Here is a 24,103-nt window from a genome sequence, read left to right as displayed (position 1 = left end):
GCTTGCATTCTGCCCCCTTGTGTTCTCCTTTATATGCCTGATTGTCTTTTGCAACCAAGAAATAATGCATGCAAAAACCATTTGACCTAGCTAACAAGTTATATTGATTCTGCTTTTCTATTCTGATCGGTGTAATTAATTAAAACAACCCAGAACATTTATTTAATCTATATCAGAATAACTGTAGAACAATGTAGATATGAGACATGATGTGGAGAAACTGTATTTTTTGCCATGCAAGATCAATTTCTCTGACATATTTCACTAGTCAGAGCAAACATTGCACTTGTGATCCAAGCACAAACACGCAAGATCCCTTTGGGTCTCACAAATCAGGGTTCAACATTAATGGGGAGGTTTCACTGAAATCAACTTGCCGAAAGTCAGTTTTTACTTGCCCCTATACAAATAATTTTATTTATTAGTGTTTATCAAATAAAGTAAATTGTCAAGTTAAATCTTTATAAATAACAAAATCAATGATTCAGAGCAACGACATAGTATGTTATAGATGCAAACCAACAAACATTCTTGCATATCGAAAAAGGTACAACAATCCGCTCTCCTTCTCGCCACTGTGATTGATACATTGTCATAACATTTGATACAATGAAATCACTTATCAATTAATCACTTTTTTTATTTCCTATTTGTGAACAGGTTGTAATAAGGGTGCTCTAATCGATCGGTCAGAGAATGGTTTTAACTAGTTTGATTGGTGGTCTCTAAAAAGGGTCCAGATTAAAATGGTGAATCTGTGGGCAAAAGCGGAGGACTTTATAAAACGATGACACAGACACTCACATTTGGCTTTCTGATGCGGTCTTATCAGTCATGCAAAGCAAAAACATGATGCTACTGACAGAGTTTTACTTTCTGTATTTTTATTAAAATATTTGTACTGTGTAAATAACACTTGCATTGTGCATGTCGCGATATTTACTTTGCGACGACTGAGTCTCTTTGTACTCCCATGTTGCTTTCAGTAACAGTTCCACTTGTCGGTCAATGCAACAAAAATACCTGGTGTGGTTCTTCGTCTGTATTACTTTCTTCTTCTGCCAAATCTTCTGCGAAGTAGACCATGTGTGTTTTCTGTCATTTTAAAATGGAAGGAGATCAACTCTGTTACGCATCTAAAACGCTGCTGTGGACGGAGAAGATCGTATTCGTTATAGAACTATTTAAAAAACCGTAGTAGTGTGGATGTAGCCTCACATTACCCCGATCCTCTCTCTACTCTTCTCATGTCAACCCTCCCGTTTTCCCCGGGATTCTCCCGTATTTTCCCGTTCTCACCCAGTATACTCCCGTTTAAATGTTTCCCCATAAATCTCCCGTTTTTTTAAACTTTATAAAATCAAATAAAAACCTACTGGCCGTATTTAAAGAGTGTGCTTCTCTCTCCTCCGTTAAGCTCGTGGCAGTAGGCCTATGTAAAAGATGTAGACTGTGCTTCTTGTACAAGGATTTAATAAATGAAAAGAACCTACTGAAATAATATTAGGCCTAAACTAGTGGTAAACCACATGAAATTATAATGAAAATAGTAACTATAAGTAATATTAACAATATACTAACAGTATAATGTGGAATTAACATTGTACTGTTATTTATTTAAATTTCTCTTATTTTCAAATCTCATTGACGACAGTTATGACTCCTCTCTGTAGCCCACTATCCCTCTCTCTCTGCTCCTCTCTCTACCCCTTAAGCCTACAGAACCTGCCTGAGCTTTCCAGACCAAAAAGAGAAGAAGTTACTACTACGGCTATTTCAGATTTTATCATAGACTCATGATGCCTGTGCTCCTTTATCTCCTAAATATTTTGGCTATAGCCTTTTTTGTTGCAGTTTTTATAGTTGAAGTAAATATGCTGTTTGTTCAGTTTTAGTAGTTTATTCCACAGGAAAGCTATATTTGTTAAGCGATAAGATGTTCGCAGTAACAAGGCAATGGCTGCTATGGTTTAAGTCTCTAAGACAGAGGGAGTGGGCTTTGCTGCCCATGTTTCCTGGCAATAAAAATAAACAGTTTCATTTCATGAAACTTTATTTGTTATTTGTTAATTTTAATACTTTATACATTGTTTTTAGGACTAATTAAATAAATATACAGTATACTGTATATGCTACATGATAAATAAAAGGCTCCAAAAAGACCCGATGATCGGTATTGGCCGATACTGCTTTCAGCGATCGGTGGTCGGCCCAAAAAATCCTGATCGGAGCACCTCCAGGTTGTAACCTAAAAAATAAAAACTATGCTGCGTCCTATGTGAAGAAATTTGGATTTGTGCATGTGCTCCCGAGCCTCTTGCCTGCTGATTCTGAACTGTACACACAGTGACAACACCGCAGCATGAAATAGAATCTGCTAACATCCAAAAATAAGTGGCTTCCATCACAAAACAGACTCAAACACAAACTCCACATAAGAATAAAAAACAACAAAAAAGTTTTATGCGCTGAAGCCCGCAAGGCCAAACAAGAATCAGATCCACTTCGGGCGTAGGCACATTCAATATCGGAACGAAGAAGCAACTGTTTAGTCACTACATATATATACTCAATATCTCACTGGAAACAAATCAAAAATGAACATCAAAATACAGGGACTAAAGGATTGAAGAAGAAGAACTCAAGCATTTGTCAGTATCAGTCATTCCTGCTGTCCTGTGTCCTCCTCCCTCCTGCTGCTGTTGTTATTCACTTGAAGAAAGGGGAAGGGCTGGTTTGTCTCAGCCAACAGCTAAGTTTACTAGAATTTACCAAATTTAAAAAAAGGTAGGTGTCAAACTAAAAGCTAAACAGTTAGACTACATACATATAGCTTTCATTTTAGCTGGTTTGTAATAATTTGCTATTGATGCGGATGAGAGACTGGACAGAGAAGATTAAAATATAGCTTTCTGAATGTTTATGCTTGTTGCTGCAGCGTGATAGTAAATTACAACAAAACGAGGTGTTTAATTTATTTATGTTTTTTGTACAACTTGCTCGATCGGGCGAGTGAGTGAGTTGCTAGATTTTTCCTTACCTGGTGTGGTATTTTTCTTGCCCCGGGCAATCAGGGAGTCCATTTTTTGCCTTGTAAATTCATCTGCACTTTGCAAACAAATACAACTAATATAATTTGAGTTAGAAGGGATAAATGTGGATGCTGCAGTTAGAAACACTCAAGGAAAATCAATATAATATATACATATTCTGTAATAAAACTAAAATCAGATGGGTGATCCTGGGTCCAATTTGTATGAGTTTAGGGGGGCTTGACGTGAAAAAGTTTGAGAACCACTGATTTACAGTATGTAGCTACCACTGACATTGCTTTACATCATCTCTTTACTCCTCTTAGATGCTCTACATTCTCTGGAAAAAATTGCCTCGCTCAACTTGTTCAATAACAAGTTCATTCTTTAACTTTTTTTGCGCTAAACTACTGGCCTTGCCTTTGGAGATAGGATAATGAATGTGATAAATCTGTGCAGTTTTGAAATAACTAGAACCTGAATGAATCTTCCTTGCTTTTCCTAACCCATTGTAGGCTGCAGGAAATTGGTGCAGTGAGTTACTAGCAACGAAGTGCAACATGTATAATTAACTAATGAGTTGATCAATATAATGCATTTGTTAGGAGAAACATGATGTAACGAAACACATGCTTGTTAACTGATATGACTGAAATGTGAATTGATAATGGCACAGTTAGTTCAAGCGTAGAACAGGAAAACAAGGGACTGGACCTAGATGCAGACTTTGATGTAAAGCGGGTTGAGTTTAAGGGTGTTTTAAATAATAAAACAAAAGTTGTACAGGCAAGGGTCAAAATCTGGCTAGCAGCTCAAAAGACAAACAAATCCCAATGGTAGCAGGCAAGAATCAAAATTAAAAAAGTCCAAAAAATAAGAAAATCCAACACTGAGAAAGGGCTGGATCGCTTGACACGAAGACGAGGTAGCAACAGACAAGGTGAGCACACAGACTAAATACACAAGTGAGGGGAGGATAACAAGACTCAGGGCAGACAATCAGGTAGTGAACACAAAAAGGCAGGAAGTAAAATAACCCACACACAAGGAAAGACTCTTACAAAATAAAACAGGAAATAACTGAAACCCAAAAATGAGAATGTGTCATTGTGTTATAAGCTGCTGTGAGCGTGGATAGAGAGTGGATTCACAAAAAAAAGACTGTAGGTTGTGAGTGTGTGTGTGTATGTGTGCACGGTTGCCTGCATACAATAATTTATGGCCTTCACTCCTACAGTCAGTATTTCACACCAGATCTGTGAAAAATGTAATTCACTATACAGTTTCTCTAAGGTGATATATCTATTTGTCGTGGGTGACACGTACATTAAGTGAGACTTGAATCAACATGAGAGGTAGTTATCATAGAATTGCTGTGTGTGTGTGTGTGTGTGTGTGTGTGTGTGTTTCAGATCCCACTCACACCACCTGTGGAGACCCTGGCACTCCTCTCTTTGGAAATCAGAACAACAGTCAAGGCTACCAGGTATGAATATGTTGTCACTCAGGAAATTAAAGGTTGCTGAATAATGTGCCATTCAGTTTGAGGACAGCAAACTTACAAGGAAACAAAGGGACTGGACACAGTCATTGATTTGTAGCCATTAACTGTACAAACCGGTTTGCAAATCAGTCAGTGTACTCCAGTTCCTTTTGTTGCTTGAATGTTTACAATGTGTGCTGCTGCTGCTTCTTCCTGTGAACTTATTTTTGACAGAACATTTCAGGGGGACAGTGTAGGTAAATTGTGAGTGTTGTTATTCGGTCCACACAGCAAAAGAGTTTATAAAACTAAAAAAATGTAATGTTGAGGCCTTCCTTTAAAATGATTGATTTCATGATGGTCAAGTAGACTTTATTAGACTTGTCACCTAAGCTGAATGACTATAATTTAATCAAATATTCATTACGATAGTATCATTTCTTCCATAGCTAAAATTAGCCAATTACAAATTACTGTTTCAAATCTAAAAAATAATTAATTGAAGCAATATATTTAACATTCATTTTCACCCCCACAAAATATATAACCAATCCAAAATGATATCCCAAAGTTGTCATTAAACACAATGATTAATAATAATTTAATTCATTATGTCAGACATTTTCAATGTTCTTTCACGGGCACATACGGTAATATATTAGACATACACACACACACACACACACACACACACACACGCACACACATACATACATACATACATACATACGAAAAAATCAGCTTGCTGTTATGTACAGCATGTATGCTCATTATCCGTTCCACATCCTTACACGTTCATGTGTATCCTCTTACAGATCAGCAGCACTGTGTTCTTCAGCTGCAGAAAGGGTTACTTACTTCAGGGCTCCATTACTCGTACTTGTCTGCCCAATCTCACTTGGAGTGGTTTTCAACCTGACTGCATTGGTAAGTACACAAACTGCCCATGTTGCAAAAATATATGTATTGTAGGAAACCTAACCTTGAGCAAAAGTTTACATTACTCATTGCCTATATTACCTATATACTTTTCCTTGACCCCACACCTCCACCATGGCTCTCTTTTTCTCACTTTTTCTCTTCCACCATATTTCCTTCTTTCATATCTGTTGGTCCTCTGATCTCTCTCCCCGCTCATCTCCCCATTCCAACTTTGACCTGTTTCTCTAAAATCCCACTCTTTTCTTCTTTGGTCTCTTTAATCCTTCTCTCCCTCTCTTTCTCCAGCCCACCACTGCAGCCAGCCGGAGCTACCAGCCCAGTCTGATGTGAGAGCCATAGAACTGCCATCCCTTGGCTACACACTGATCTATACATGTCAGCCTGGCTTCTACTTGGCCGGAGGATCAGAGCACAGGACCTGCAGGTCCGATGGGAGCTGGACAGGGAAACCACCTGTCTGTGCAGGTATAAACAGTTACATTACATCCATAAAGGGAACATGGAGAAATACTTGATGCAAAGACATGGACACACATTCACTCTTTCCGCTTTCGCTGTGGCTACATTTCTACAATATTACTTACCTGACAACACATAGGTCATCATCTGACCTGCTTGTCTGGGAACAGAAACACATGCATGCAGGCACAAACACGCACATAGATACATTCAACAAACCTCATAAGAATGCAGATGTGTGCACATGGCCACCCACTTTCCCAGGCAAGCGCACAAATGTATTAAACACTTAAAACACTTTACCTCATATTTATAATGTGCAGTTTCCATTAGCAGTCTTTATTAAAACCACTGGGGTCTGTACTGGCACGGGATTCACTGGGGGCTCGTGTTGGGATATTGGGGATTCAGCTAATGTTGATGAATGGCTCTGTTAACACTTGCGTATTCTCAGACACATGCCAGAGTAGAATGGCCCATCCATCACACACTTACGCTGCATGGAATTACACACATGCACACACACTTTGAAACATTAACAAGGGTACAAAACTTGATTAGGCCAATGCATCCCTTTGATTAGGTTTGCAGAAGTACCTCTTATACATGGTGAGGCATTGTTAACAAGGTCTTGCAGACAAATAGACTGCCATTAAGACACCCCCAAGCACTGGACTAAATACATATAGGAAAAAAAAATGTAATTGACACACAATTATCTAGCATAGACGAATGCTAATGGGTTAAAGAGAAAGACATACTAGAGGGGGAAATCCATGTGATGGATCCATGCCAAGCAATTGCTGAAATGTAGAGGGTGATTTTTAAGGCCATGCCATTAAGAGTGAAGGAAAGAAAGAGGACTGGCCTTAGCACATACAAGATATTAACAGTGCCTGTGGGCGCAGTGATGGAAGGGCAGCTCAGAAGACTGGCAACTAATAAAGTACAAGGCTGTGGGAGTGTGTGTGCATGTGTGCTTGTTTGTGTCTTTATACATTTATCCGAGGTTATGTTTGTGCTCATAAACTAACATCAGTATACCTGTCTTTGTTTGTAGTTGCTTGTAAAGCCCTCCTCGCTCTGTTTGTCTGTGTGGGTGTATGTTTACTATTGTGGTGAAGTCCTGTGGCCCTGTGTGAGCACTAAGGCATTATTAAAGTGCTTCCCTGGAAGCAGCGAAACTATGTCTCTGACTTAGCCGTAGCCCCACAGGGACAACCGGGCTGCTCTTTGACACATTAGTCAAGTCCTGGCGCAGGCGGCCCTCACTCTGGCCACCACAGGGGTTATTAGGCGTGCAGGTAAACAGGAAGTGCCGATGGTGACATTCTCCGACTGCAATTACCTTGGAGGTGTTGTGTTAATGGAGAAAAATGGATCTTTTATTCATTCGCCGTACCTATTTACTGGATAGACTTATAAATGACTTTTTTTTCAGTTGATTCTCTTTTGTTATGCTCTTTAGCTGATAATCGCCCAAGTGGTAAGAGCCCGGTGGGGACAGTGCAGGAGCCACCCTCCAAGTTACCAGGTAAGACATATCCTTCTGGTATTTTAAGATCCTTTAATATATTATTATATTTGTTTCAAATATTGTATTTGGTTTCTCCTTTGTCTGTGGTTCTCATTGTGAATCTGGAGATGTTTTAGTTTTATTTCTGTATAGTGCATGGGAACCCCCATCAAAATTTGTTTGTTAGTTGCTTTACTTTGATTAATTAGTATACAAATTCCAGTATGCATCAGAATGATATAACTTTTATAACTTTTGATTAACTCTCTCCACTACTAACTCAAACCCTATTTTCTGATCTGGCACATGGCACTTTATTGTTGACAAAAACATAATTTTCTTTCCCTCTCCTATCTCCACTCGTTCAGTCCCTGGTGGTGTATTTGCTAAGAATTCTCTCTGGAGGGGATCCTATGAGTACCTGGGGAAGAAGCAGCCGGCTATGCTCAGCATCACTGCCTTTGAACCCTTTAGCAACCGGGTTAACGGGACACTCATCGACCACAGCGGTGTAGAACTCAAGCTGGCTGGTTGGTACACCAAAAACAGATGTCACAGTCAAGAGTTTCAAAAAAACTCTCACACATAGAGTACACAAACCCTCTTTGACTTCCTTCTCATAGCAGAGGCTCCCCTGTGTTGGGTTTATCCAAACAGACAAATAAATCTGTTAAATTAAAGTGAGGACAAAGAGCAAGAAATCAATGTGGTCCCTGCATGGAGATCATTCTTGCTGTTACCGAACAGCAGACCATTTAATTTTTTCCCTTGTGTCATAATCACCATGCAACTGTGATCATCAAGACACAAATTTGCATTAGTAACAGCTTGGACACTTTACTCTTCTGTACCTGGGCGCCATCAATCTTCACATTGTAGTAAAAAAAAATTTCTACAGCTACGAATTGCCTCACTAAGTGTTGCTGATTCAGACGTATAGATTATTTGCACAACAGTCCAATTACATGGCATTATTGAAAGTCACTTCACCAAAATTTTGCAAAACTTTTTTATGAATACAACTGCTAACCCTATATAACCCTTTGTTATTATTGTGTCTTACAAATAAAAAATATGTAAATGTTATTTTTTAATAACTTGTTTGTTGAAAGGATAGGTCTAGTGGTCTATCTTAATGTCAAAATATTCCATGAAAAGACCAAAACTAACAAGGAATTGATCCTACTAACGAGTGTTGCCAAAGCCTGGTATACAGTAGTGTGACGTAGATCATGGTATGGTATTATTTTGATTTGATTCCACAAACACCATCGCTAGTGTGTTAAATCCACAGCTAAAACTAGTCCCAACAAATGCACTATTTTTTTGTGACTTGCTTTTAAAAAATACATTGTTGGCTTTGATCTTTTCATGGTATTTGCTGACTGTAACAAAACTGAAATGTTGTATATTGCTCACAGATTTATATATATGTATAACTACACTAATAAATGACGACGATCTAGATGTTCCTGGTGTGCATTTCTGTGCTTATATAGCCACTAAAGTTATAGTTGTATTTGAGCTTAATTTAAGATGGTAGCAAGTCTTCCTGTCATTGACAACATAGAATGGCTGCAATGGTCAACACAGCATAATGGGTAAAGGAATCAGATTTAGGTTCTTTAACGTATCTGTATCACATAATCCTTTTCTGTTGGTCAATGTTTTGTACTAAACTTTTTTTTTCTTGTAGGTACATATAAGAGGGAGGAAGCTCAGCTGCTGTTACAGGTCCACCAGATCAGAGGCCCTGTGGAAATCTTTGTCAACAAGTTCAAAATAGACAACTGGGCCTTAGATGGACATGTAAGTGCAAGTCCAGGGTCAGGTTCGATACAGAACATCCCTTTGTAACTGCAAAGATGTCACATCTCTCTCTCTCTCTCTCTCTCTCTCTCTCGCTCTCTCTCTCACACACACACACATATTGTGAAATATGCACAAACACACATACACACTAACCTTGTCACTCTGGGGAGATGGAGGGCCCACCAAGAGTTTTCTCTTTAATTAAAATGTCAGTTAAATCATTGCCTGGTAATCAGGACTCGACAGACCCCCTCCACTTCTCTCTCCCATATTATCCCCCAACCCCAGGCACCACACACTCCAGATATAATTAAAAAAGCAGGTCACATTATAAGTGTGTGTGTGTGTGTGTGTGCCACTGTGTGCAAGTCACAAGCCTCACGGTGCATGAATGTTTACATACAAGTGTGCTTTGCAAATTGGAGTATTGCTTTCATGTAACATGCTTGCATGTGCGCAGCACGTCTGAGTGTGTTTATGTTTGTGCTCTTGAGCAGAAAAACATCATATTAAATGTCAGCTATAAGAGCGCTTCTAAGCTTCCTTTGACATGATATTTCATTTTCTGCGTGCACAAGCTGCTGACACTTTGATGATACGCTCTTTTGTAAAGCCTGGATGTGACACATAAAGTGTCTGTCTTCCATTCCTCTCTTTCCCTAGGTGTCCTACATCTCTTCATCTAACTCCTTTGTGTACCAGGGATTTGTCAGAGGAAAAGGCTTTGGCCAATTTGGTCTCCAGAGACTGGGTGAGTGAGCTGTCCACTTGGTTATAGAAACCACATAGACATACAGTCTTCTGGGCGTAGACTGTTTCTCTATGTTTTTTATTTTTATTTTCCTAATTGGATTTCTATCACAGAAATCTTTCACTTAAAATATGTGGAGTGCCCTTAAGCTTAGCTGCGAGTGCTTTCACAGCGTGTCATTTGCTGTGTTGGATTCATCATTTATTTAGTTTTACAAATGTGAAAACACTTTTGGAGAATGTGGCTGTGAATCCAGCATAAAGGGGCAAACACAGTTCACAAACATGATTAATAGTCAGAAAATGACATCCACACGCGCTCACACATCCACAACACAGCTAAACAAAGTCTTTCCTTTGGGAGTTTGTGGGTAGTGTGTTGATGCCTGTGGAGTCTTTGCCATTTCAAGTAACCCCACATCTTGTAGTTGTGATACAGTAAATAACATCCATCCTTTGCTGCATGTCATTCTTTGGTTCCTTCAGCAACTTCAACAATGCTGTCATAAGTATAGAAATCAGTTTTTCAAAAGGCTACAGCTATCCATATATTCTACTTCATGTTAGTGACCTAGAAATCCCAGCCATGTGATCCCCCTCTCTGTGATTTTTGCTACAGTTTGGATACAGCAAATCCTTACATCCTGAGGTTTGATGCAAATATAACTGCAAAAATGTGCCAGTCTTCTGAACTATATAAGGCACACATGAAGAGAAACATAGATTATGTAAGGTTCTGTCTACCGATGTTGATATGCATTTTAATTGGTGCATTTTGGTGCACCAATTAAAATTTTTAAAAAGTATTGAAAAAGGATGTGGACTTGCTTCTTATAGAGAAATAGAAAAGTTTTGGACATCAAACATAATTTCTTCTCATTCATCTTAATGATCAATTTTAAGTTTTTCTGTGAAACCCCAAAAGTTGGACTTAATCTCACTGCTGAGTAGACACACACGATTGCAAAGTAATCTGATACACGTTAAATTAGATATGTACTAATCTGTTCTCCCAGTACTAAACTCTCCATCAGCCATCAGTGGTTGTTAATTAAAAAAAATGTAATTTTTCATGTAGCCTTGACAGCCTTAGCCTCTGTCCACGTCCCTGTGGCACACTGTGTTCAGGTTGCAATGATGTTCTACATGTAGGAAAATGGGACAAACTGGTAGGTTTGTGTGGGATGTAACTAAAGTCATTTAAAATGCAGCTAATATGCTCTACATTCAGATTTTTTTTAATTTCCTGTTCCATATGACAGATCAGATTTATATCATGTATTCCATGCAAACAGTTCAGCAGATAATACTAGTGCTACTGCTGTTTTCTGTTTGCTAATGCTCGTGAGGGTGACAGATTTCAAAGGGATTTAGCAACTTTTAAATAGCAAAGCCCACATTGGAGTGGCTCCATATTGGCTGCAATACAAACTGAAGAGCAAAAGTGCAGGTATTAAAAAAGATCAGATATGAGCAGGAATGTGGAATTGACAAATTTGGAATTTGTGTTAACACAGACAGATTAAGTGTGTGTTCACTGAAAGTTGTGTGAGCATAGTCAAAGTGGATGTGTAAATCTGCTGTAATGAGAGAGGTGCTTGAACAGCAGGTGCGGAACCCTCCTGCCATCACCACCACCACCCCGCCTCAGCACACTGATTGAGCAAACAGCTCTTTATTAATACCGAGGAATGGGGCTGGTGCCAGGGCATCCATGTGTATGTGTGTTTAAGTGTGTATGAGAAAAACAGATGTGAGTCTGGGTTGGACGTCTTGCAAACCATCCTCCTCAATTTGTGGAGGTTTCTTGTTTTGTTTTAACTCAGTGGTGGTGTAACTGCGAGTGCAGTTTGCCTGCGTGAGTGTGTTCTGTGTGCATCTGTTTGTGTGCTCGCACTCATGCAGCAGGGGGTTGATTGGCAAACACCACAGAACCCACTAATTGAATTCCTTCTTGTTTGTCACTTGTCCTTTATTGGAGCTTTTTTGGCATCCTGTGGTAAACAGGTGGGCTGTCACTCCTCCACTGTTGCTGTTTCAGACACACACCTCCATAAATTAGAGAATGAATCTGAAATGACTTAATAGCTGTCGGCCTTTGATGTCAGTAATTAAGAGTAATTGTCAGAATAATGGAATTTGAGGTTCCCAAGGGGGAAACATTCAAATAAAGCATAGCAATAAACTTAAAAAAGTCATTTGTCTGCTCAGTCTGTTATGTATAAACTGTGCCTCTCTGGCAACACTCTTCAGCCATTACAATTCCTTTTAGTTTGCTGTTTTTCTGTTTATCTGCCTTAACCTTTATCATGAGTTCTTGGCAGCAGGATGATTTCCCTTTTTGTTTCTTCTAATTGTGCTGTTTATGAGATTTGATTATAATGTCTGCAGCTAAAGTCAAATTGTACTAAAGCTATGCTAAAGCAAGGGCTCAATATCTTACTACTTTGTCCTTCAGAGAGTTTAGATCCCAGCAGAGACAACCCAGGCTACAACTTTGCGTCCAACAGCAGTTCAGTGGCGGCTGCCATCCTAGTGCCTTTTATAGCCATGATCATTGCAGGCTTCGCTCTGTACCTCTACAAACACAGGTAAGGTTCACAACTTTGATATATTTCACAATAGTCATCATCTGCAAGAAACATTGTACCATTAATTTGCCTCGATTGGATGCATTTTTAGTGAAGGTTTAATTCACCTCTACAAAGTTAGCTTTTTTCAGATAAGAATCTTGTTTGATTTCTCTTGAAAGATACATTTGCATTCACCCTCCAAAATACAGTAACTTGAAATAGATTTTTTCAATCTATTAAGTCACATGTTGACCTTCAAAATCATCATCTGTGATATAAAGAGAAAACTCCCTGCCAAGAAAATTTACTGGTTTATAACACAAGAAGTAGACTGCTCGATACAGTATTCTCACACATTGTCCCTTAACTGAGTGAGTGAGTGATTATGAATGAGGGAGTGTTCGGGCTATCTCAATTTGCACAGTGCTGAGGTGACAATTAAAAATGCTGTACCAGTACGATTCAGGATAGACAAATCCATATTACTGTTGAAAACAATCAGTCGATTGACAAAGAAATTGTTGGCTTCTTTGTGTGTTTTTATGTGTATGTACTGATGTTACTGTCTTGATTATTATTATTATTTTTTGTATAAATGTCTGTTAAATCTGTGTTTTTGTGTCTGAGGATGCCCCTGAAAATGAGATGGTGCATCTCAAGGGGTTTATCCTCCAATTAAATGTGAAATATATAAATAAGATTTTGATAGTGGGTTAATCATTCAGTTGAGCAGCAAAAATGCCAAAGATTTGCTGGTTTCAGCTTCTCAAATTTGATTTTATGCTGATGTTTTTGCTGGGTTTTTTTGTGTTTTGTACTAAGTTTTGTAAAAAAAAATATGAAGAGTTGTTTTTCATTATTTGCTGATATTTTATTATAATATTATATTTATATATTTTATTGACTAAACAATTCATCAGTGAATCAAATAGAGTTGCAGCCCTAATCTATACTATGATACATATATATGCTGTATACTTGATAGACTGTATTGTCTACCCCTAATGGGAACTGATCTCATTGTAGAAGAAGACCCAAAGTTCCCTTCAATGGTTACGTGGGCCATGAGAACACTAATGGACGAGCTACATTCGAGAACCCTATGTATGACCGCAACATCCAACCCACTGACATAATGGCCAATGAGACAGAATTCACAGTCAGCACAGTCTGCACAGCTGTATAGCAGCTGCTTCCTCCAGAGGTAAGAGTCAAACACCGCCAGGTCATCTGGCCTTATGATGAATTAAGGACTTAGAGGCATCCTTGGATCCACATTTCTCTGAAAGTAGATGAAGTTATCACCTTGTGGCTAGCTCGAGCTAATCACACATCCAAGGCATCAAAACTGCTGAAGCAACAAGACACAGATTCTCAGAATCCAGTTTCAAACTAAACCTTTTACACCGCACCTCTAGAATTTTCTGAGGATAGAGAAATCTGTGATTGGGTTTTTTCTGCTGCATTTCCTTTGATCTGTATCTCATATTAATGAATTGTATTGTGTTTGTTTATACTTTAAAATTAATTATATTTATGAAAAATATAGAATATGTTTTGTATATTCAAAACTGATGAGAATATTACATTAATGTTATTATCTTCTCTGTGATTTCCCTCATCTGTATTTCCATGCTTTCGGTTATTGTCTATCTTTTTTTCTCTGTCAATTTCCCTCGAACATCTTTTTTTTCTTGCTTTTCTGCATATATTTTCTTTCCACTTTTCTTTACCCTTCCCTTACGATGTCTTTTTTTGTCTTTTCCCCACACATCCATCACCCCTTACATCCATGCATTCATCCTTGATTCAGTTAGGGGAGGAGAAGTTCACCACATCTTCGCCTGCCTGCCAACAGAGGACATCCATAGTTCCTTGAGTAGAGGGCAAGACAAAGATTATTTTATTTGCTGAAATACATTCAAGAGACATCTCCAGTGGCAAAGGCTCTTTCCCGCAGGAGAAAAAAAAAAAAAAAAAAGAAACCATGTGAAGACAACAAAGACTGTAACAAATGCCAACAACAACTTTACATGGTTTCTTAATCATTTTCCATATTTTGAGGAACAGCTTCCTCCTGAAACTGCAGCCAGCAGGAGTAACGCTGGAAGCAAAGCTGTGATGACTTTTCTCACCGCCCTCCGCCTAAACCCAAAGGGAATTTTATGGTCAACTTAAAGTCAAGAAACTGACCTGTAGCTAACAGATCTTTGTGCAAGCGAACTGTATGGCGGACAGCCCCGTGTTGGCCTCTGTGAGTCAAAGAGAGACAGTCTGGACTGTTTCGATTCACTGTAGTCTGTCTTCTCTATTTTGTTTGTTTGTTTTTTGTTGTTTTTTTGCTCTCTTTTTATACACTGCTTGCTTTCTGTGATGAGTAATTGGGAACTGTGTTTTTCCCCCAGCCGTCTGCTCCTGAGGCTGTTAAAAGGTTTCATCGTAGGCCCTGAGTCTCTGGCTGAGGATGAATTAAAGATTCAGTTGTGAAGGCCATGTTGGAGAGACACTATCATTATTTTTTGAGCTTGACTCAGTCCTTTTTCCCCCCTTTTTTTTGAAGCAGGGATGAAATTCTGCTTGCTGAGGCAGCTGTGTCCAGAGCAGAGGTTTAAAGGTAGTTAGGGCTGCTGAAAAAAGCACTGAGTGAACTTGTAGACAGAATTTATGTGTATATGTGAGTGAGAGAAAGTGTGTGTGTGTGTGTGTGTGTGTGTGTGTGTGTGTGTGTGTGTGTTTCTGCACACATTTGTGGTGGCTGCATCTGACCCAAAATATCCCCTGTCTGTTTTGGCCCCAATGATTCCACCAAACACACTGCAGATAATATGCTAAAACGTCTCCACATTTATTTTAAGTTAATTCTATTTTCAGAAAATATGAGGATTTTGTTTTAGGGATGTCGCTATACCTGGATGCTATGGACATTCTAATAAAATAAAATGCTATCCAGAACAAATACTGACAATGTACAGATCCACTGAGAAAACTAAAACTGAAGGCAATGTCAGTCTCTGGTTACAACTTTCATTTCATTTGCTTTGTTTTGTTTTTTTGTTCTGTGATTCATATGCAATCACTTTACATTTTTTGTGTCCGGGAGAAACTGAAAAGAAATTGAAGATAGACAAATCCACCTCTCTAACTGATGCACCTAAATCAAAATGTTAAGCAAGAGGCAATACTCAGATGTGCTTCACACAAGTATCAGTTACCACCTTCCTGCCACTGTCGCTCTGAGGCACTTGAGGCGAAAAAGACATTGATTGGGTCTAAGTAGCGATGACAATTGTGATGCAGTATTTTTCCATGGATATGTGAATGCATTGGGACCACACCTGTTTTTTATTTTCCTCTTCATTTCCAAAATTCAGAATAAAGCTGTAGGACCAAGTCACAGAGCAACAAGTGGCACATTCTCCTCGGAAAGACTGCTAGTCTGATGTCAAACTGCCCGCTTCTGACTTTCTTTTTAATCCTGGGATCCACCATCACATGCTTCTGCAGCTTGAAGGTAGTACGTACCGTTATTTTTCTCTGAAATCAAGAATTCAGTATGAGCTTCCTAAACTTGGCCCGAGGAAAACAAAGATCAAAGTGTGGTCATGTTTGAACTCCCTCGAAATGTTCAACTAAAGGCGCTTGAGTCTGAAGAATGGATGAGTCAGTGATTTGTTCCCCCTGGATTACATTCAGGTCTTTTCCTCCAAGTTAACTTCTGACAGCTCCATCCTTTTGAAAAAAAAGAGTTGTGTTGCTTTGTTTTGTCTTCACCAATCATGAAATGTGGCAGAAGGCTTTCTCGGAGCCGTGACAGCAAGGGAGTTTGCTGGCATACTGATTACACCCATGCATTCAATTGAAAGTGATAAATATCATATGGAAAAATGTTTATGCCTCTAATGCTAACACTCCTCAAATCTGTGGCAACTGGGGAGCAATATACACAAAATATTGTTTTGAAAGATTAACACAGGAGGAACCTGTCATCAGATATAACAGCAGGAGTCTACCGCGTCTGGTGAATGACGTCTTATGAGAAGAGAGAAATCAGAACATTATTGCTTTTGTGACCCTTGATAATGTGTGTGTGTGTGTGTGTGTGTGTGTGTGTGTGTGTGTGTGTGTGTGTGTGTAAATCGCTTATGAGCGTTGGCGTCGAAAGGAAAGAACGCTACCAGATTTCAAACACCCTGCTCCCAGCTGTTTTCCTCTTACCTGTGTATCCTGTGGATGCTGAGTGGGGTGAATAGTGCTTGAATTTCACTGCAGCAAATTGAGTCATTACATGCAATTTGCTTTAATTTAGCTTGCTTCATTGTCAAACCCATATCGAATCCTGAATTCATCTTACCATTTTCACTCACAGGACAGACCCTCAATTATGTAATGTTTGACTCCAAAAGAAGTAGTCTAAAACATCCACACTCTTAAATTTACCATGTACCCTTTCGCATCCTTCCTTTTAGTGTTAGACAATAGGAGGAATATTTGACTTACATTACATTCACGTATATATATATGTATGTATGTATGTGTATATGTATATATATATGTGTGTGTGTGTGTGTGTATGTATGTATGTATGTATGTATGTATGTATGTATGTGTGTATATATATATATATATATATATATATATGCCACAAAGTGGCTTTCACAATCACAGTTAGCCTCCATACCAACAGGTTTTTTAATGAAGTCTTTAAAATCAGGCCTCTGAAACCAATCACTGTATTGTTCCTTCAATCAGTTTCGCAGTGAGTCGGTAATTGCTTTTACAGTTTTATTACTTTTAAAGCTCTTGCTTATCTCGACATTACAGATAGAATATTGCCCCTTGCCTGCTCTGGTTGTGAATTGATGGAAAAGGAAACGATTGAATTACCCTGGAGATTTCACGGGGAGAGGAGCAGTTGCACTTGCATTATCTTGAAGGCATTCGTACTCAGTTCTCAGTTTTTTTTTGCGGCTGTTGCATTGTGCATTTCAGTTATTTTTATTCCGAAATTGCTCCAGATATTTCAGTAGAGTCTATAGCTTGCATTACATTCCAGTTAGTTTCTGTTAAGGCCATTTAGAAGTGGTCTTTCGCCTCCATTCATTCATCCCATGGCAACATTTAACACACTTTATTAAGAGGCACTGAGTATTAAACAAACAAATGTGATTAGCTGATGCGATAAGACATGATGCCCCATTCTCTCCAGATGGAGCTGATTCTATTTGACTAGATTAGACTTATTTGGACAAACATTATACAGAAGCATAAGCTCATACAACTATGATTGTTTTTACGAACAAGGGCTCAATTCAGAAATTCAGAAATGGTTTTAAAGGGCCAGACGCATACCTTTTCATACGTTTTTGTACCTCCTCCAGTCTCCAATAAGCACTTTACGTTCATTATAGTGCCTTGGTACAACCCCATGATATGATGAACCAGCTTGAGTGTCTCTGTTTTGTGTTCAGGAATTCCAAACATCATTATCTCTTTAGTAAGATTATAATGTTTTTATGTATGTTATGAAATTAGAGGTCTTTTCTCTGGCTTTCGGTCAGGGTTCTTGTTATCATTTCTGCCTGTATAGTATAACCCAGGCACCCACACAGACACAAACCTACTGAAGTAACACAATTTGCTTTTCCTAAATGAGCAATAAGCTCATTAGTACTGTTTTTATGTATGCAAAGAATAATGTCTTGGATTTTATGTGCTTGCGTACATGATTGGCTGAGTTTGTATTTTTGAGTTTGTATTAAAAAGTTACCTGTTCAGCCAAAGAAAGTTATTCAAATCTGAACAAATTAGAATCGGGCAAAAATTTAGATAAACACTTTCAGTCAGTTCTCAATGTTGCTTCATTTAGTTCCACTAGTTAGAAAGGTTTTCTAATGGCGAACATGAAATTCATTCAGAAAAAATTCATGCTGGTAATTTTGCACAAATGGTAGTTTTCACTTAATGTGCGCTACATCTATGGAAATATTTTCTTTTTAATCCATCTGGGTTAGTCCAGAAAGTGCTCAAAGAAAGTGCAGTACAGTAACATGAAAATGAAGATCAGTGAGTTCTGGATGGAAATGATTTGAAGAGAGTCTTTCTTAATAGCAGCTGACTACTTCCTAGTTCTCTTTGCATATTTTAAGACAGAAACTCTGTTCATCCCTGGGTTCATTTTCGTTATCAGCCAGACACAGCTCTGAGTTCTCTCCTGCTCACCATCTCTTCTATAATGAAACACACCACAGCTACAGTATGTTCTTTGAGTTCCCATCGAGCTCACTGAATTTTCTGACAGGGACTACACCAAAAGCTTCCCATTTCTTTCTGCAGCTAGAGCTCAGACTTTTCTGCACCGGCCACAACGCACATACATTGAAAAACCAAGCAATCCATTGGTTGTGCTGTGACATATTCTGCATCAACTATCATTTATAATCTCCCATCTTTCATTGTCACCACATAATGATGGATACGACAAAGCTGCACTTACTGCTGTGTTTTTCAGGTCCATTCCATGCAATTTGATTTCACTATTCAGCCCATTCCGGTGTGTCTAGTGGATTCAAGCATGGGGGAGAGAGAAGGGAGATGTATTTTGAAAAGCTTAGATGAATTTTATTCTGTAAACAGAGATAAGATTGGATGGCTAGTTCCATGATTTAAAATCAGATCAGTTATTACTGAAAACTACTGAATGTATTTCATTTCACTGAGTGCATCAGAATTTATCTGTCTATACTGTGTTCAATATGTTATCCCACAACGTCTCCTCTTTTTGTGTGCGGTAATGGGAAAAGAAAATATGCTGTCACAGTGTGTGATCCCTGGAATAAAAACAGAATGTCCAATTTATCTAGAGTATAATATAGCAAAAATATATAGAGAGCTGCTTTTTATCACCACAGACGTTTTATTCCTGTATGTTTGTCATGGCAACAAAGTTATTACAAGGTCCCATGATTTCTTTTTTCCCTCCACAACATTATTTGATCTCTCAACTAGCCTCTAAATGAGACTAAAACTCATGACAACCCATAGCGCTTAAGCGAGATCAACACGGCCCTTGAACGCCTCAACAAAACAACAGTAAAAGACAGTGTCAGTGTCTTGCTGTGCACCAAAAGGGTAACCTGTAAAGGAATGGACAAACATGGACTTGAGCAGACTGTGTGTAACTACAGAGAGCAACTATAGAGGGAAAGTGTCTCTAAGAAAAGAGATGTTAACGAATAAAAAAAACCTTTTTTTGTACAGAGATATATTTTTATGAAAATACATTTGTAATATAAAAAGAAAAAAATGGATTGACATATGTAAATGTTTTTCTTTTTCATTATTGTAGTACAAATGCTAGTGGGGAGTATATGAAAAATCTCTATATATATAAATAAATAAATATATATATATATATATATATATATATATATAAATATATACAAAGAAAAATAGAAACAAGGCTTTTTGTATATGTAAAAAAGATTGTACATAAAAAATTTACATACATACTGTACATATGTAAGACCCACCATGGCTTGTCTGCAATATATAAAATGTATTTTATCCGTCTGTATATGATGCTTTGCATTGTGTCTAAGCTTATTCTACTTTCTTGAACTTGAAACTTATTTTGAAGGTTTTGGAATAAAATATAAAACCTACTTTCCATCTGGGTTTTTATTGAATGAATACTTTTATTGTCTCAAGTCCGCCATCCATTAGTCATGCACAATTAGCCTCTGGGGGTAATAAGTAATGCCATTGTATATAACCAGTTTTTCTGGTGCAGCTTCTCATATCTAGGCAAAGATATCTGCTTCCACTTGTCATGTTGGAGTTTCATATTTCTCTGTACAATATACAAACATTGTAGTCTTTCTGTAAATATATGTTTGCATGTGTTTGAGGTCCGCACACTGATAGTGACGTCCTACCAGCACTCTCATATTTAATACTTGCCCGTTGACAGGTTTCTGGCACAAGTAAGACAGGAAGATTAAAAGATTAAGGTCACATTCATTATGTTGACATGAATCAATATTTTAAAGGTTTAATGGTTTACAGTGACACAATTTCTCCCAGAAATGTGTTGCTAGGAAACATCCGTTATCCAATGAAAAGCAATTAACTTTGTAAACCAGTAGTCACTGTAGCATCTCAAGCAATAGCATAACTTTTTAGCAGGCCAAGTGATATGTTTTTATAACTGTTTTTGCGAAATGTAATTTAACACTTTCCCAATTAATGTTATAAAACTAAGTGAGACTTTGTTGGTGTTTTCAGAGTCAATGAAATTGCATGCACATAATCAACAGGAAGACAAATCAGATACGATAAATGCCTCAATAACTGGCATGCAGTTTAAAGTTAATGTGGTTAGCAGGTGCAGTAAGCTGATATTACCTTGGTCTTGGTATAGTCAGATTATTAATGTGCATGTTAACATAGTGACTGAAATTAAACCAATGCGTAAGGTGCAGAAACCTTAGTAAAATTGTAATATATTAGCTTATCAATTTTAGTTTATCTTTTGGACATGCAAGAAGGCCAGCTTTTAAATGGTAATGCTTGAGCTACTGAAAATGTTTTAGAAACACAGCAGGAGACATCTAAGTCCTAAATCTCAGCAGCTAACTTACTAAATAATGCACTGTGGATCTCAGCATTATAGTCATAAAGTTTTAGCTTCTGCAGTTCATAGTTTAATGTATTGTATATTGTGATGGTACAGACATAGAAGCATGCGTCCAGAACTGCATATAGTTCTCAGTTTTTACTGCAGCAAAGTTGATAATGGTAGCAGAAAATGCCCTGGGGCATTTACTACTAGGACTTCTCCTGCTGGTCCAAATAAGTGAGTGTGTGTGTGTGCTTCAGTATGTGGCCGTGTTTCACCCAAGTATTGGCAAGGTTAGAGCCTTTTCTTGATTGATTAAATCAACAGCCATACACGGGTCATTAGTCACTCCTGTTCTCGACCAGGTTTCCCATAGTGATTAATCAAACCTTGTCAAGTTGCCCTGACCTGCGAGAGTGCTCCTTCACATCAGCCAGTTAGCCCTCTGTCCTCAAGACTGGACTGAATGTTCCTGGCCTCAGTGTTTGTGTCCCAGGTCAATGCGGAGTGGCTGCTTTACTTTATCACCGACTGACGATGCAGATCAAGAAGATGCTATTGATTTCATTTCCAGGCGGATAAATCATACATGCTGCCATCTTATGAACTCGAGGCGCTCTCAATGATTGCCTCCTCATCAGATTAAAATCTGATTCTGCTCATATGCACTGTATAATGGTTCAGTCTCATCTGAGGTCATTTGTAAGATCAAGTGCTGTAGTGAGGATCCACTCTTGGGGTTCTGGATTGGGAAGGATAAGCTGCTTGTTGCTCTGGCTCACTGAATTCTCTTTACGTGCACCGTTGCTTCTGTGAATTCCTGCAAGTTCTCCAATCAGTTTGCAGTTACAGTATCATTGCTCCCAGGAGTATATGTGATAGCATGCTAATTCTGCCTAACTAAATTCGAAGTCACTCAAACAATACCAGCCTGTACTCAGAAGGCAGTATAACGTCAACATCAGTTTTACAGGTTTTCGCTTACTGTGCCACCCAAATGTCTCCCTCAGGCCTTTTAATATCAAGAGAGAAGTTCTAAGGGAAAAGAATGGAAAAGAAAAGCTTTTCAGAGGTCTCAAGAGTTTCTTTGAGCGTGGAGATGCGAGACGACAATTAGCTTTGTCACTTTTATGAGTCTGACACATCACACTGACAGCCATATACTCCGCTGTCTTGCCTGAGATGACAGCTGCCTCCAATTACCCAGGTGTCCGGCAGCCATGTTCCCTTTGTTGCTTTTTCAATAAGAGGAGCTTATTACACCGCACTGAAAAACAAGACCGTACAATTTATTGCAAATATCATTTTGGGACTAAGCAAGTCCCCATCTCAATTTACTTTATATGTGAACTATTTACTGGAGAGGTTGCATGCGGTTTTTGAGAAATTATAGATTGAGTCATTACGCCTTTTAGCAGGTTGATACGGTGTTTAAACAGACAAATATCAGTGTCTTGTTCTTGGTACAACTGCTTTTGCACTGATAATCCTGTACATATGTTGTGTATATGGATCATTTCCTGCACTATAAACACCTTCCTTTTTTTGGAATGAGCATAACAACACTGAATTGGGGAAAAAATATAACATGACTACAATCTGTTTTCCTATTTTTACCCTTGTTTAATTACTTTCCCTGTGTTTGTTGATAGGAAGGTCAGAAGGGGAATCTCTTTTGGATCTGTCCACTCAATTTCGTGCTACCCCTTGTTTTACTGTGTCAAGCCGGGATATTCGAGAAGACATCAAAGCAGGAGGTTTAACCTCCCAAATCCCCCCAGCGTGCTGGCCTGGACTTTGGCTAATATCAGACAAAACCCACCCTCTGCTGTCCCAGAAGACATTGGACCAAGGATGAAGGGATTGACTGATTAGAGGAAGTATATATTTGCTCTGTCAGTTGAATTTGTCAGCAGGGGGCTGGCTTACTTACTGCAGTCAGAGCACCATGTAAAGGCAATGGCGTTTAATTAGTCTCAAAACCCATGCACATAAAAACAGAGGCACATGCAAGTCATACCAAGCGCACAGAACAGTATCCGGGAGTGGAAAACCATCCTCATGAGGGAGCATTTCTGCTCCATGTGCACAAATGTGGGGCAGACAAGTGCTCAACTGCCCCCTCCATACAAGCTTGCAGCTGCTCAACGTTTGCTCGTCATGTTGACTTTTGAGACTTTGGAGGCGGGGATGAGATAGATGGGTGATAGGTGGCTGATTTCTCTGCACGTTTGATTCGTCTGTTCCAATACTGACCATGCCACAAATAGCCCATGTTACATTTAGGTTATTACAAATTACTTATGTTATGTGAATTGTAGAAGTGGCTGTTCCACGCTTTTGTCTTGTTTTTCTGTCGTCTTCTTGATGATTCTGCCACTCGCATATACTGTACTGTGCTCTTGTATCACGTGCACGCACCTGGTTTTTATATGTACGTATGTTTTGAGGCTAATTAAATGCCATAAAAGCCTAACTCACTGTAATTACATGTAAATATCAGAGAGCTCTGCCCTCGCTGGAATTTCTTCATGTCTAACTCTCTAATCTGGTATTCATGTAGATGTTGAGAGCCTATAAGAATATTAAGGGACATTGAAATCAAATTAAATTTGAAGAATCCTTTTATAATATTTAATTAGTTTAGTCAACCTTTTCATTCTGATCTAAATGTATTCCATACATCTGTGTTTTCAGTCAGTATCCTGCAACGCTTTGCTGGTAAAAATGGCAATAACCGTAATCTTTGAGCCCTTTTTTATTCAGAATAATGCAGTGTTTTAATAAATAAACAAAGCAGAAGAAAAGAAAACAGACTTATAATGTGCTTGTGAAGCTTAGAATGAGAGAAATCTTCTCATTATCTTGAATAATGAATGAGTAAAAAGAAAATCCTAGCTCCTTGATAACAATCAACAG

At 38.5% G+C, this 24,103-nt stretch overlaps 1 protein-coding gene across 4 annotated transcripts in view; it reads left to right on the top strand.

The window, feature by feature from the left end:
* Nucleotides 1-23,739, top strand: part of csmd2 (CUB and Sushi multiple domains 2) — a 253,342-nt gene extending 229,603 nt beyond the window's left edge. The window contains exons 58-68 of one of the 4 annotated variants that reach the window (XR_006826279.1): nt 4,445-4,518; nt 5,331-5,442; nt 5,743-5,922; nt 7,385-7,450; nt 7,801-7,962; nt 9,129-9,241; nt 9,908-9,995; nt 12,453-12,585; nt 13,594-13,771; nt 14,381-14,821; nt 14,973-15,060. Coding sequence is in view for 3 of the 4 variants with exons in the window: in XM_046058105.1 (XP_045914061.1) it covers nt 4,445-4,518; nt 5,331-5,442; nt 5,743-5,922; nt 7,385-7,450; nt 7,801-7,962; nt 9,129-9,241; nt 9,908-9,995; nt 12,453-12,585; nt 13,594-13,753 (1,088 nt within the window). In the remaining variant the exon portion in view is untranslated. Of the gene's footprint in view, nt 1-4,444; nt 4,519-5,330; nt 5,443-5,742; nt 5,923-7,384; nt 7,451-7,800; nt 7,963-9,128; nt 9,242-9,907; nt 9,996-12,452; nt 12,586-13,593; nt 13,772-14,380; nt 15,061-15,938; nt 17,102-22,836 lie in introns of those variants that run through there. The other 3 variants (XM_046058105.1, XM_046058104.1, XM_046058106.1) reach the window with 3 other exon arrangements.
* The last annotated feature ends 364 nt before the right edge of the window (nt 23,740-24,103 follow it).

This window comes from Micropterus dolomieu, linkage group LG09 (assembly GCF_021292245.1).
Source record: "Micropterus dolomieu isolate WLL.071019.BEF.003 ecotype Adirondacks linkage group LG09, ASM2129224v1, whole genome shotgun sequence".
In the NCBI taxonomy this organism is placed as follows: Eukaryota; Metazoa; Chordata; class Actinopteri; order Centrarchiformes; family Centrarchidae; genus Micropterus; species Micropterus dolomieu.
Note: the sequence above shows the minus strand (reverse complement) of the source record. Positions and strands in the feature narration are given on the sequence as shown.